At 39.0% G+C, this 15,562-nt stretch overlaps 1 protein-coding gene across 1 annotated transcript; it reads right to left on the bottom strand.

Moving 5' to 3' along the window:
* Window positions 1-10,516: 10,516 nt before the first annotated feature.
* Window positions 10,517-12,125, bottom strand: LOC113148745 (lysozyme C-like). The gene is made up of 4 exons (XM_026340523.1): window positions 11,957-12,125; window positions 11,604-11,759; window positions 10,965-11,043; window positions 10,517-10,883 (listed from the first exon to the last, which is right to left on the bottom strand). The coding sequence occupies exons 1-4, from the start codon at window positions 12,081-12,083 to the stop codon at window positions 10,817-10,819; spliced, it is 429 nt and encodes a 142-aa protein (XP_026196308.1). The 5' UTR covers window positions 12,084-12,125; the 3' UTR covers window positions 10,517-10,816.
* Window positions 12,126-15,562: the final 3,437 nt, after the last annotated feature.

The following is a 15,562-nucleotide window of genomic DNA, read 5'->3' as shown; positions in this document are numbered from 1 at the left end:
GAGATGGCAGCAGTGTGGGTGATGTATTTAATTGTGAGATGAAATTATTACCGTTCATAAAGCTTCAGAGATAAGTGGCATACCACCAGGTGGAGCCTTGTGTACCACCAGTGCTGCAAGCACCACAATCTGAGAATCACTGGTGTAATCGACGTAAGTGCTCCAACAAGTGAGGTCCAAATACAGATCAGTCATGTCTGAGCAGATCCCACTAACAAGAGCATGTGATTACAGAAAATTAACCAAACCTTCCCATTAATACTACCATTAAATGCTGACATTGAAAACATAGAAATATGCTAAGCTAATTCTTATGCAGTTGTCTTTACAGAGCACTATTTAACCTGTATTGCACAACCACTCTAACATAGTGTTGCTGCGATGGTCATCCTTCCACCAGGTTCTGGGTCTTGTAGTAACATGCAGTGTAAACAGTGGGAACACTGATCACCCACTGGGTGGTTTTAATGGTGTGGTGCAAAAAGATCAGCATGGGAAAAATGTAATGCTGGCCATGATTGACAGGTTCTATCAGAACACAGCACATTGCAGCTTACTGCATAAAGGGCCTATAAAAGAGTGCCCATACCACCCCTGTCCACCACAACATTACATTTTCTACTTCCTCTATTCATGTTTGAAAACCTACAGTCGCATGTATTTATTTAATTAAAGGCACATCTCTAATATTGTTAGATAAGTGATAACGTGTCTTTCTCTGCGTGTGTGTGTGATCAGAACTTGCCCTGGTTATTTCTGAACGTCACATTTGATTGGTTCCATCACAACAAACAGCCTACTTTTATTTTAAGTAGCAGTTTCTGTTCCTTCTCTGGTTTCACTCTGATGATAAAATGACTTTCTGTTGGTTCCCCACAACTAAAATGTTGTAATATCATTAAACTAAATGGGAGTTTTATTGCTTTGTTTGAGCTTAAACTAATAACACGCCAACATGACATTTAGTTTCAGACGGAACTGCAGCACATTTAAACAGTAGCACATACATCAGCTGCATTGTGACTTTAATCCCTTCAATCAAATGAAAGCTTTTGGGGATTTTGGATCAATTATTTACAGTTTTAATTCCTCATTGGGGAATTCAAGTTAAAATTTGATATTTTAACTTTCCCTGACAGTGTTTTGTAATTTAAACTGCCTGTTATTTCAGTTCATTATAAGAAATGTCCAGGTTTGTGTAAACTCCCCAGAAACATGTGACTCTTGTTTTTGAAAAGTTTTTCCTCTTTTTAGGTTACCAAAGCATGTTTTCAGTTGGTGTTGTGAGAACATTTTGCTATTGTTCTATATGCAATATGCATATTGCATATTGCTGATGAAGCAATAACATTATCTTGTAATAATGTTTTACAAACTCTACCTGTTTATCTGTCATAGTAAAATTTCTTTTAAATCTAAATGAAAAATTGGAAAAATGTCTCACTCCATCTTGTACATCCTTCTCTAAGTCACTTTTCAGAACTAGTGACAACTAAGTGACTCCTGCCTAGGTGATGAGGGGGACATGACTGCCATCCTATACCAGGTCCAGTGAACGGCGTGAAGAGGGAGAGAGCCCCTCACAGCCCTGGATGAATGTGTGTAACGTAGTATAACTGGAGGGTGGAGTGATGGGGTGAACAGAGCCAGGTCCCTGACTAACTGTGAACCTTTTTTTGGAATTTCATGGTTTTCTGCATTTATGTGTCATAAAATGTGATCTGATCTTCATGTAAGTCAAGAGTATAAACAAATATGATGTGCCTAAAATAATCTGATATTTTATGTATGTATTGAGAATAACCATAACAACCTCATAGTGCTAGTGGAAAAAGTATGTATGCAGCAAAGAAAGGCCCAAATCATGATGTTTCCTCCTCCATAATTTACCCTCAGGATGTTGCTTTTATGATGATATGCAGTGATCTTTTTACGCCAGACGTCATAAACACAGATGTTAGCCAGTTCCAATGATGCCTTCAAATCTTTGACTGTCTCTCTGGGTTGTTTGTTTACCTCATTATTGAGTGTTCGTTGTGCTCTTGGGGTCATTTTGACTGGCCACACACATCTTCCCAAAGTGTCTCCATTTGTAGATTGTTCGTTTAACTGTAGACTGGTGAATTTCTGAAGTCTTTGACATCCCTTTGTAACCCTTTCCAGCTTTATGTAAATCAACAATTGTTGATCCTCTGAATTATCTTTTTCACGAGGCATGGCTTACATAAGCGTATTCCTTCTGTGCAGAACAAACTTAAATAGTTAGAGTGGTTTTTGTCAGTTGATGAAGCTCTAGTCCACACCTCCAAACTAATTTTCTTAAGTTATGCTAAGACCTGACTCCAATTAGCTTTTTTGAAGTCATTATTCAAAGGGTTCACATACTTTACTTATTATTTTAGGCATTATATTTGTTAAAACTCTTCACTTAGATGAAGATCAGATCACATTTTATGACAGATTAATGCAGATTTGCAGAAATAATGCAGAAATCGTATTGAAATAGTAATTTATTGATTGATGTCGATGAAGATTATCGTCTAGGTGAAGTTGTCTGGAAGTTGATTCATGGCAACTGGACTTCCTTCTTGTTAGGCTGAAATGTGTCACTACTCATCCAAGTAGCTTCTTGAGTCTGAAGATAGTTGGTTAGAGTCCACAAATATGTACTCCAGGTTTGGTTTCACTCCACCCCTTGGCCTGAATAGGCTCGTTAGGTGTAACAAAGGATCCTGTTGAGTAAAAATCCTGTTTTTACTTAACAGGATTTTCAATTCAATTCAATTTAATTTGTATAGCGCCAAATCACAACAAATGTCATCTCAAGGTCCTTTACAGTGTAAGACCTTACAAAATATACCTGTATACAGAATAATATAGAAAACCCAACAACCCAAAGTGGTGTGTATTGGCAAGGAGAAAACAGAAAACTAATATTTACTGGTAATATTTAGAACTTCCCACCAGGCCATTGTAATCAGTTGGCAAGGAATAAGAAATAAGGATTTGGCAATTTTAAGCTGTTTTTAAGTTAATTCATGGTGGTAAATTTTTCCATAAAAATTCCAATGCATTATACCATACCTGAGATGGCTGGATTGGGATCACTGACAACACATAGTTGATTCTGGATAGGTGCCATGATTCCTGTCCTGCTTTCTGTCAGCTGCTCTTATTTTGGTAACTCCTTCCATTCCTCACCTGTCCTTCCTGCCTCCAGCTTCATGCAATCATCCTGATCAATTCCATCTGTGTTCCAGCCACAATATTTATGGGGCATTGTGTTCACTACTCCCCTGCCAGATCTTCTTTCCAGGATTGCTTACTCTACCTTGTTTTGTGCTGTGATTTTTGACCCTGTTTGTTTCTGGACCTTACCTCTGCCTAACCCCTGTAAGAAAGACTGTTGCTGTGCTTTGTTGTGTACCAGACCCCACAGAAGGAATGGGAAGGTTAGTGTTAGCGCCTGCCTTCTACCGAGCTGCGTCTACAATGTGGGCAGGAGAGATAATGGTGATAATGGAGATGGGTCAGAGTTCTCATCCTCAGGTAACTGCCGGGACAGGGCGTCAGTCTTGACGTTTCTGGATCTCTGGCAATAGACAATGGAAAAATTGAAGCTGGTGAAGAATAGGGCCCAATGATCCTGTCGCATGTTGAGCCTCTTGGCGGAGCAGATGCACTGTAGGTTTTGTGATCAGTCCAGACTATGAAGGGTTGTTTGCTGCCCTGCGGCCACTGGCGCCATTCCTCTAGAGCTAGTTTGAGCTAATAGCTCCTTGTTGCCCACATCATAATTCCGTTCGGCGGAGAACAGTCTCCTGGAAAAGGCACAGGGGTGAAGGAGAAAAGAGGCGGCCTCTGGGTGGAGTGGTACCTGGGAGAAGGTTTATGGCTCAGTTGTAGGGTCTCTGTGGTGGAAGAGATGTGGCTTGGGGTTTGTTGATCACCTCCTCTAGGGATAAGTCTCTGGGAGGCATTGTTCTCAGTGACTGCACTGGGGGCTGACACCAAGAACGTGGACACACATTGGGGGTGCCAATTCAAGGTGGTGAGGTGAATCAGTAACTCAGCAGAAGGGAAGGTGGACAGGAGAGTGGTGAGATGAACCGGCTTAAGAAGTGGTGTGGTGGAGACAATAAGACACAGATGTGGATGAGGTATGAGGGTTGATGAGGTGAGGTGAGTCTGGGAGAAGGGACCAGGCAGAAGAAGGGGCTGTACCTGTAATGATAAGAGGACAACTGGTGAGAGACGGGTATAGGCAGAGAGAAAAACAGGAAATTGCAAAACACCATGACATTCCTGGGCCGACTTGCCTCTTTCAATCATTATTTCTCCCTTGTAAAATAAATTCGTTCTTGACTTTACATGGCGCCTGGCTTTTAAATTTGGTCCAATCTTATTCCTTACTGTAGGACCATAATTTTTAAAGTGGGAATTCTTCCCAAAAGTGATATGGGCAAGGACAGCAGTCATTTGAGATCATCCTCTATTGTCTTTTAATAATAAGGAGTAATTTAGTTAGAAATATCTAATGTTCCCTGAATGGAGTGGGCTCAAGAAATCCAGATTCTTTGACAACATTATAGATTTTGTGTATTTTGAGTGTGAAAAGGTTTGTTTTGTCTAATTGCTGCAGCTAATGGTTCTAACAGAAACATTTAACCCTGTAGAAAGAGACAATAGTTGACTCCTGGCTTTTGGAGCAATCTCTATGATGGCCAAATTCATATTTGAGGGTGATATACCTTGCTTAACTTGGAGTATCATTTTGTAAAAAGTTGGTGCCAGCATGGTCCAGAATTCCTTATAATATTCAGCTGGGAAACCATCCAGTCACCTTTATTATTTGGCATCTTCTGTAGGGCTTCACAAAGTTCAGCCAAGGAGAGTGATAAGTCCAGAGTTGCAATCTGTTTGTCTAGTTTTGGTAATTTAAAATTTCTTGGCTAACATAGGTGGATCTATTTGTGATGTGAGTATAAGTTTTGATAAAAATCAAAAATTGTTATTTATTTGTTGGGGCTCATAAGAAATGTTCCCTTTTTAGTTAGATGGTTTCCTTGTTGTTTTTTTAATCTGTTGGCCTGTTCAAAAGATGCAGTTGTTCTATCTGAAATTAAGTTTCTCAATTATATTATTTGATTCCTGTTTTAGAAGTCAGCAATCTCTAGTGATTTAACTTTTCTGCTCTCATTATTTTTTCCTGTATGATGAGTATGAAATTATTCTGCTTCACATAACTGTCTCCCAAGGAACACAAGGTGAGGTGTGTCGTTGATTTGATTATGTTGCCCACTCTCTCTTGATATAACTAATATATATAAGAAATCATATATTATATTAATATATAAAGCCTTTAAGTAATGATGCATTAAATCTCCAATTCCTGCTTGGTGATATCAATATTCTTGTCAAGGAAACAGAGACTGGTGCATAATCACAGATCATAATAAAGTGAATACTGGTGTCTGAAACATCTGTTAAGACCAAATTGTCTACTAAAAGGTAATCTAGATGAGAGTGCGAGTGGTGCACAGGTGAAAAGGTGTATTCACTAGAGGTGAGGTGGCTAAGCATTGAAAGGACCAGTCTTATTCTTGTACTGTTTTAAGGTCTTGACCGGCCGCCAAATCCAGTTATTCTCTGCTGCGCTTAGCCTGTCCAGTTCTGGGTTGCATACCAAATTAATGTCTCCTCCTATTATAAGCTTTGCACCAGAGTGAGCAGAAAATGAGGTAAAGAAAGTGTGGAAAAAAAAAAGGGGTTGTCAATGTTAGGGCCTTATACCCTAGCAATGCAAAATTCTGTGTTCTGTATTTAGTTATTAATTATTAAAGTTCCTCCTTCAGGGTCTATAATAGTATTTTTATGAATAAGGTTATTATTCTCGCTCATTGGGATGGTGACCCCTCTTTGTTTGGTTTTATAACAGGCTAAGTACATATTAGGGAACTGTGGTGGGGCGTATGTATAATCTGCTGTTTTTTAAGAAAATACGTTTCTTGTATTAATACAATGTCTGCTTGCAAGGTGTTAAAATGATTAAATAATTTAATTCTCTTCTCCTTCTTGTTGATTCCACGCACATTTCAAGTGACAAACTTTAGTGATGTCATACCTGACATTGCTAAAAAGCCATCACTGAAAGCCCAATAACACCTTTCATGCTGTAACATGATTGATAGGCACATACAGATAATCGTACCTGTGAGGGAGTGTGCCACTGTTTAGTTATAGAAGGATATTAGCTTTTTATATCTTTTATCAGACCACTTGTTGTCCATAGAGCCACGGAGTAGATTCCTGGTCACGGTAAAGCTGTCCATTTATATAGAGCTTAGCCATGCTGACGACAGCTCTGCAAACCTCACATATGAATCTCCGCCGGATTGGGAGCAGCCTGCGGTGCCGGTCCAGGATCCTCTTGGGAAACTGGTGGTTGACACTGTAGTCTGTTCCCATCAGCTCTCTGCTTACGCTCTTTATAAGTTCCTTATGCTTAAAGTTGTGGAATTTCACCATGATGGGTCATGGACACTGGCCATTCATTTTTTTCCTCCCAGATGGTGAGTGCAGCGGAAAGCAATTTTCTCCACAGTATCAGTCGGCATTTTCAGCAGATTTTCCAAAATATTTTTAACTGCATCTTCCTGCGACTGTTTGTGGATTCATGAGTAGGCCAGATTGTCCCTCATGCTGCGAGCCTGGAGATCTATAATATGTTCTTGCAGAATTCGCAAGACAAACTCACATCTCTGTTCACTCAAGCTGACCTTTTAGGTCCTCACAGATCACAAAAATCTAGAGTATCTACGGACAGCAAAGAGCTTTGCCATTCTTGGGCTGCTATTCTGCTCTCTTTCACCTTTTCAGTTACCCCAACCGGTTGAGGCAGATGGCCAGTCACTCTTGGTTTTGCTGGAGGTTTCTTCCTCTAAAGCAGTGCTTCTCAATTATCTTCTAATGAGACAACCCTGACACAGTTAGCCTACTGGTCGTTCCTCGTCTCCCGACATAGCCAAGCCGAGTGCTACATAATCTTCGGGTTAGGATGTTAGGTTTTTTAAATAACTCTGTATACAGTTATATTTTGTAAGGTCTTAAACATCATACTGTGGAGGGCCTTGAGATTACTTCTGTTATGCACTATAAAAATAAAATTTAATTGAATATAATTACTAGTAGACTATCTGTGACTGGTCCTCCTCTCTCTCTCGAGGCAATATGACCATACTTACTATCGAGATGTCCAAGATTGTTTACTTCGTTCCTCTACCCAAGTTACCCACTGCTTGAAAAATGCTCAATCATCTTTGATTGAGGTACCCAGTTCACCCCCAGGTTCTGGTCCAAGTTTTATCATCTCCTGTGGATCAAGGTCAGCCCTGTCTTCTTTCCACCCTGAATCAACAGCCATACTGAAAGGCTAAACCAGCAGCTAGAAACCCGACTCTTGCAGCCAGGATCCATCCTCTTGGTCGGAAAACATGGCCTGGGTAGAGTATGCACAAATGACCGTTGTTGGAAGGTACTGTAATGATTTCAGTCTAACTTCCTGTTTGTGCGTTTTTTTTCCTTTTCTGTTTTTCCCCCTGTCTTCACCACATCCAGCTTGAATAATTACCTTGATTGTTTTCATCACCCCTCTCCTTATAACCACCATGTCACCCCTAGTGTGGAGTATGTGTACCCAAGGTTAGTACAAAGCAAAGATCAGTACAAAGCAAACAAAAAGCCAAGGAGAAGAACTTTAAAGTTAACACTTTCATGAGATATAAGTGATAGTTTTTGTTTTCCTAGTAAAGGTTTTAAGTGCAGAGAAATATTTAGGTGCAATAGAGTAGAAGAGTTTAGTTTTTTGAAAATTAAGAGTGAGACAGCTGAATATGCAGAAGAGGTTAGGGGCTGTGACACTAAACTATTAAACAGTAGTGGATTTCAGAAATAATGCCACCTTTTCTTCATCCTCATATATAGAGAAGACAGTAAACTGTTTACAGCTATTTATAGTTAGCTTTGATGGAGCTGATTAATATAACATGTATTGGTATAAGTTATCAACTAGAGTTTTCAAATAACTTTACCAACATTGTTTATAATATTTCATCCAATATCTTTACTAGGGACTAAAACTGGAGAAGATCCCAGCCATGAGTGGAAATCAACATTTTAATCAGTTTTTAAATGATGACAATACAACATCACAGCATTTCTCTTCACTGATTAGATCTGTTAGACCAAGTCAATTCGAAAAAACATTTGTCTGTCAACAATTTTCTTCACTAATTGTGTGATCATAGAAATGGCAGAAACGTTTCTAATAGCGGCTGAAAATAGGAGAATTTGATTATATTTTACCAGTATCTTGGTTCCAGGTGTTGATTACAGGCCACATCCTGCCAAGTAGTGGCTCAGGTATCTGTTTTGACTGTAATTACGCCAGGCCACCCTGAAACCCACACAGAAGGACATCACTCATCTCTCCACATTTGAACATTTGTGTAGTGGGCACATGAAGTGGACGTGGATCAGGTATTACCTAGCTCCCATTCACTTCCATTCAATTCAATTCAATGCCATTAGGGTCCCTAACAACTCGTTTGGCGCAGTTGATGGACACCAAGATAGCTTGAGTGTTAAACCTCGACTCAGACGCTGGTCCATTCACAGTGTGTGTAGTTTATAGCTCTGTCCAAAGCCACCAACAGCACAAAGACCAGACTCCTCATGATGAACTCTCTGTGCTGGATCAAACGTTGCCACAACTGCCGCAAAGTGTGCTTTTATAATCTCAAAACTTAACTGAAACTGGTGCCTCTGCTTTGTTTCACTCTCGTCTTACTTCACTTCCATTTTTCTTCTTCCTTCTTGTTTGGTGTCTTTGGTTTCTATTTCTGTTGCTGAAAATGCATAATTACATAAGATAACACTCTGCAAGGTCGCATCTGTTCTGTCCTCTGAACTGCCATCAGAATAGCATACACTTCATCAGTGATTACATGCAGGATGTTAGGTGTTTTATAAATCTATCCATTCTTCATCTTAACCGCTTGTCCTCTTAATGGTTGCGGGAGCACTGGAACCTATCCCAAATGTGATTGGGCAAGAGGCAGGGAACACCGTGATGGTTTAGTGTACCACAGCTGAGCCACCATCATCAGAAACAGATGTTACAACAGATGATGGGTCAGAGAAGAGCGCTCTCCTTGTATCTTTTCTTGCTTCCCCAAATGTATCTTCAGTGGTAGGGACTAAGAAGCAAGGAAAAAACGCAAGTGAGGGTAACATGGATGCAATTATTTCTTTTCACCTGTTGATTTCCATTCAAGCTATTGACCTTACTGTGTAACATACATGTGTTGTTTGTTGTTGAGTCCACTCTAGTGCTGTTCCTTTAATCTCAATGACATGTACCAGTCTGTGTAATGAAATGTTGTGATCTATAGTGTCGAATGCAGCACTAAGATCTAACAAGACGAGTATAGAGAGTAGTACATTGTCTGATGCCAATAGAAGATCTTTAGTGACCGCCACTAGTGCTGTTTCTGTACTATGATGTCCTCACTGGAAATCTTCATACAACTTATTGCTGCGCACATGGTCATATAAAAACTACTTTTTCAAGAATTCTGTTAATGTGTCCTTTAGTATTTCAATACTAAAGCATTAGTTTGTACATGTAAATTCCCATTCCCAGGGGAACTTCAGGACACACAGTTAGCAACATAGCTGACATTTTAGGTGGTGGACAAAAGATGTTTTGACATGAAGAAGAAAACAGCTAACAATGTGGTTGTTCAGCCAAATATTTAATTCTCATAACAGTAAGTCTGTTACGCCTAATGAATTTAAAGACAAAGCACAGATGCTCTGATCTGTAGCGTTATAGCTGTTCAGCAGTTTGTAAAACCACTTACTATGCTGCTATTTCTTGTGATCTCTACTAAGCCCACATTTAATAAACAAAACTGATTTATGGTTAAAAAAATGACTTTCATTTTTTCCGGCACATTGCTTTAAGATGATATTCATTAATGATCAGGACTCATTTAAAGTCTCAGAAAAGTAATAGTGTGTAAATATTGATAGGTAGAGTGACTGCACTGAGTGTGTGAGTGTGATTAGCGTAGATATACTGTCTACAGACAGTGGAAGTGATACCAGCATTATTATATATTAATATGAAGTCATTATTAATATTACGGTATTAATTATTAATATTATTTATTCTTTTTCACCTCTTGATTTCCATTCAAGCTATTGACCTTACTGTGTAACATACATGTGTTGTTTGTTGTTGAGTCATATAAATAGAACAAATTGAATATTTCATACCCAGGGTGACATAACACCTAAATAACTGTAGGTGAAAGGTGTGAGTGTTAACATTGCAAAAAAAACCCAAAAAAACCTGCTGTGTAAATTCCAAATGTTACATGTAGGGACCAAGACTATTACTTAAGAGTCTGTGTTTCATCTAATGAACAATTTATTGACTGAACATTTGACACATGAGAGGTATAACTCTTTATTGTTGTAGTATTTCTGTCAATTTAACAACAGCTATTAATGGATCATTCATTTTGAAAGAACACATTCCCAGCTAAAGGTTGCAATCACTGCATCTGTTACTGATTAGATCTGTGAAATCAAACATAAATCAAATGAAAGTAAACATCTGAATTAGAGCTGACCATTATTTCAGTAACTGCATTTTACTTTGTGATAGAAACAGCAGAAGTGCTCCCAAATGGTAGCTGAAGGTGGGAGAATTTTATGTTGATGACATCGTTCTGGTCCCATGAGTTGATCACAGACCACACCCTGAGACATAGGAGCTCAGGTCTCTGCCCTTGCAGTGATTGCGCCAGGCCACCCTGAAACCGCACAGAGTGACATCACTCATCTCTCCACCTGTGAACATTTGTTTAGTGAACAAATGACAGATCTGGTCTTACCAGGCTCCCATGCCATTAGGGTCCCTAACAACTCGCTTGGCGCAGTTGATTGCCACGGCCACGTTATCAGTCAAAAGCTCTGTTTAAAATACAAATAAATAGTTTAATTATAAATGTAAATTGTAAATGTACTGCATTTATAAGTTACAGTTTGCCTCTCTAAGTTTCTTATAAGTAATATATTTGTGTTTTTCTTCTGGGCTTCACATAGACCCTGCAACCTCTAAAATTTAGGACCTTCTAAAAAGAGCAAAAAATCCCATTCAGCACTCACTGCTGCTCATAAAGCTGAGTGCTGTGAGTGCACAGTGTTAAATGGAGACAACAGGCATGTCTCACACTGTTACCTTTCCTCTGAATTATACAGCAACGTTGAGACAGATGATTAACAGGAAAATTCACATCCTCTGTATCTCAGTGTGAATTATACTCATGCACACTCTCCCCTCAGTTGTGGTTTAGTGTCTTAAAATCATAACCCTCCAGTACCAGTGCTTACAGCTTGATTTTAGTGTCCACTAACTCTTGGCTCCTAACTTGCTAAATGGTCAACGTGAACATTTTTCCAACTTTGACCCAAGATCTTGCCATGTGTAGTTAAGATTTGTTTGTATGTGTATTTGGTGGTTTCTCACTGACCACTGCACTTGATGTTGCATGCATTTGAAGAGGGCGTGCCATTGCTACACCACCAACGGCTGTTAATTTGGAAGATGCCGTAGTCGGTGGATCCATCAGTGTTATGGTTGATAGCTTGGGTGTTGTAGCTTGACTCCCACTTGCTCAGGCAAACCCCTGGAGAGCAAAAAGAATAGATCCACATTTGTCTATACTTGTATATAAACCTATACCTTTACATCTTTTACAGTACATGTTTTAATACATTGACCTTTGTAACTCCCACCATTTCCAGTGTTTCTGCTAAACTGCTAAAGAAGACATTTTTTATTTTATGTCATGACAACGTATTGAATAATAAAAACTGTACTCACAGTTGGCCAGGCTGTAGCCACGGTAGCCATCCATCCCACTGTTCTTCAAAATTCGAACCCATTCACAGCGCGAGTAGACTTTGGCACTGGCCACAGCCACGAACAGCAGAAACACCAGACTCCTCATGATGAACTCTCTGTGCTGGACCAAATGCTGCAACAGCTACAGCGCAGTGTCTTTTTATAGTCTGGTTACCGCTTGTTCACTTCTCATTTTCTTTGACTGCCTTCCAGTTTCAACAAAGCTGTTTCAACACCACTGATTTGTGTTGCAACACAAAGCAGCTGAACGAAGTTTCATTTTTGTCTCAGTTTAAATCACAGTTGTTGTGTTTGAGTGGCTGTTATCAGGCTGCGTTTGTTTTAATCTGATAATAAAGACAAAGTTAAGGTGGAGTTAAAAGTGACTTTTACTTACTTTACTTAATTAAACACTTATGTATGGCACATATGACAAGTTGTTTGTTTGTGTGACCTAAATGTGCCCTGCACAGGTTTCTCAGAAACAAACTTCTTTCAGTCCTACTCTGCAGAACTAACTTTATGTATCATTGAGGCCTATATAACATTTTGAAAGCTTTTTTAACAATATTTTTAATTGGACAATCCTACATGGTCTATATTGTCCCTTGTTCATTCAGTTATTTAATCTAACAAATCTAATTTAAAAATGGATACATTTCCTTTTGCTTTGTGCATGTATTATTCAATTTATGTTATGAGTTAGCTATTTTGTTAATCTGAAAGAAGTTTGGTGTGTATTTCAATATTTAAAGAGGTCTCCTAGTGAATGTTACTGATATTATTTAGCATTGGGGTGCTAACCAACACTGGTCAGGATCAGATCAGCTGTGTCTCGCTGCCTGCACATGGACACCAGGGTGTCAATGCAGGAACCGAAACTTTTAAGTTACTTAAAACAACCGTTCCCATTGGTAGCAGTGATAAATTTAGTTATGTTAGTCGATTAACCTTATCTGAAGCTCAGTACTAACCTGTTCAGAATGCAATTTCCTAACTCAGTGTCTGTCTCCAATTCCATTTGGGCTTTAAGCAGTTTAATGTCTGGCACAAGCTCTTATATTCTCAATGCTACTACCACACCTAAACCAGGGCACCCAACTCTGATCCTAGAGAGCTTGTTTTTCAAAGTGTGTTCAGACAATCAGAAGCTGTAAGGTTAAGTTTAGGGAAGGTTGGAAAACAAGGAGGGCCGTGACTTTCTAGGACCAGGGTTGACTTCTCCTGCTCTATACTCAGGGTAAGCTGGGCCTGTGCACATCCTCTTGAACTCTACCAGGCTCCTCTCTGTACTCCAGCTTCCAAAACCTAAATGTTGCTCCTTGTGACCTAGTTAAAATGATTCACAAAGCATCTTAGTCATTAAAAAGAGCTCCTAAGATAAAAAGGATTTTAGGAATATTAGGAGTAGGGCGGAGGACTTTTAAAAAGCTTAATAGCAGTGATAATGTTTGTGGTTGACCTCTTTAGAGATGTGCTCACATCACCCAACACAAAAACACAGTAACACCAGAAACTAAAAAAATGATATTGACTGGCCAGTGAAGTACCACTTATAATATATTCTGTAAAATAAAACTGTATGAATGTACTAATAATTGCTTTCTCAACATCAGTAAACCAATTGTTTTAATGTCCACTGTTGGCTCGTAATTGTTCTTAACCACAGTCATGACAGTATTAGCTGAACAACCTGATCCAACAAACCCATGAGTTCTTACACTCACAGCACAAATCATGAAGTCCAAACAGCCTCTCGAGTCCTTAAAATATATTTTTTGATTTTTAAAATAATCCCATCCCTAGAAACGATGCGAACCACACTTCCTCACCAAGAGAACAGTTTTTGCCTCAGAGTTGCTCTGAGAAGTTTTCTAAATCCCTCTTTGACCAGGACTTCCAGCTGGGATTGTTTAAAGTAGTTTTTTAAGAATGTTTGTTGATACTCGTGTAGGCACAGCATCAGTCTCCATCCATCTATCCATTATCCTAACCGTGTGTCCTGTTAAGGAGGCAGAGTACTACCTGGACAGGTTGTCAGTCCATCACAAAGTCTCAGTAATGGTTAATTATACATGATTACTGCTGTTGTTCCTCTCACTCTAAAAACCTTATCATATGGTGGATAAACACAGTACAATGCAACAGAGGCTTAAACAGTTTTGATGAAGTAGCATTAAAGAGAAGTAGTCCAGGTAAACCTATCCTAAAACAAAGCTGCTATTGAAAACTGAACCACCTCAATGCACAGTGATACTGAGGGAAAAGTGGTTCATCTTTGTTTAAACTGGCTGACAGTCAAAACAAACCCAGTTCACTGAATACATGTGATTAAAAGACAAAGCACAACCTGTTTAAGTTTTATCTGAACTGAACGCAGGTACCAGTAAAGTCTTTGTGTGTCAGTGGCACTGAGCCACACTTACACAATAGTTACAGCAGCTTAAACTTACTGTTCTGTTTTTGATGTAATCATGTATTAATCCAACCTTATCATTTAATGTGTCCTTTAGTATTTTAATATTAAAGCACAAGTTTGTACATGTAAATTCCCATTCCCAGGGGAACTTCAGGACACACAGTTAGCAACATAGTGGAGGTGCTTAGGTGCTTGGACCAAAGATGTTTTGACAACGAGAAAAGCACGGAATTGAACCACTGACCTTGTGATTAGTGACAACCCACTCTAACTCCTGAACGTGAGCAGACATGAGCTGTGGAACATAAATGAGCTGCTAATTGTATTTGTAGCTTTATGTATTCATTATAGCTGTTGTCTTTCAGTAGCTTGTAAAGCCACTTACTATGCTGTTATGTCTTGTGATCTCTCACTTTACTGAGCCCTCATTTAATAAACAAATCTGATTTATATAAAAGAATGACTTTTATTATTTCCACCACATTGCTGTAAGATGATATTCATTAATGATCAGGACTCATTAAAATTATCAGAAAGGTTAATAGTGTGTAAATATTGATAGGTAATGAAGTATTTTTATTAAAATGTTTTATGTGTTAAAGTACAGCATGATATTTATCCTCAACAAATACTACACATGGCACATGTGATATGTCCCATCAACAGGCCCAGACCCTGAAGCAGGACACAGAGCTACATTCACAGTAACAGCGAGGAACTTGATGTAGGACCAAAGCAGCAGCACATTCACCAACAGCTCCATGATTATAATAATTTGTAAAAATGAATTATTAGATAAATAATTTAAAAAATCTATAAATAAATGACGTAAGTATATCGTAAGTTCTATTTGCATGCGTGTTCATGGTGTCCTGCAGCCAATCACCAACGGGTTTCCAATCAAGGGGGGTCACGGTCAGCTAAAAGACTTCTTCAAGTATGGTGTTGTGTATCCTCAGTTATCCCTCCACAAACATTGTTTCTCGCTCCTCAGAATGAAATAAGAGGCTTTGGGACATCCTTCAAGACTGTCCTTCACTTGAAGCTTGTCGTACATATTTGTTTAATTCATTTTGGGCTGCAACTCTTTTAATGGCTCATTTTCACTTATAGTCGGAGTGTAGGTTTGCCTAGCAAGCATGATTCCACATTTACACATTTGTGGT

Source organism: Anabas testudineus, chromosome 22 (genome assembly GCF_900324465.2).
Source record: "Anabas testudineus chromosome 22, fAnaTes1.2, whole genome shotgun sequence".
Classification (NCBI taxonomy): Eukaryota; Metazoa; Chordata; class Actinopteri; order Anabantiformes; family Anabantidae; genus Anabas; species Anabas testudineus.
The sequence above is the reverse complement of the archived record's forward strand: the minus strand, read 5'-3'. Positions and strand labels throughout refer to the sequence as shown.

Excerpts from the sequence above, each read along its gene's own strand:
- LOC113148745 (XM_026340523.1), bottom strand. The coding sequence starts at position 12,083 with ATGAGGAGTCTGGTGTTTCTGCTGTTCGTGGCTGTGGCCAGTGCCAAA. Across the intron at positions 11,760-11,956 it reads TGGCTACAGCCTGGCCAACT|GGGTTTGCCTGAGCAAGTGG; the intron begins GTGAGTACAGTT and ends TTTGCTCTCCAG. Across the intron at positions 11,044-11,603 it reads ATGCAACATCAAGTGCAGTG|AGCTTTTGACTGATAACGTG; the intron begins GTCAGTGAGAAA and ends TATTTTAAACAG.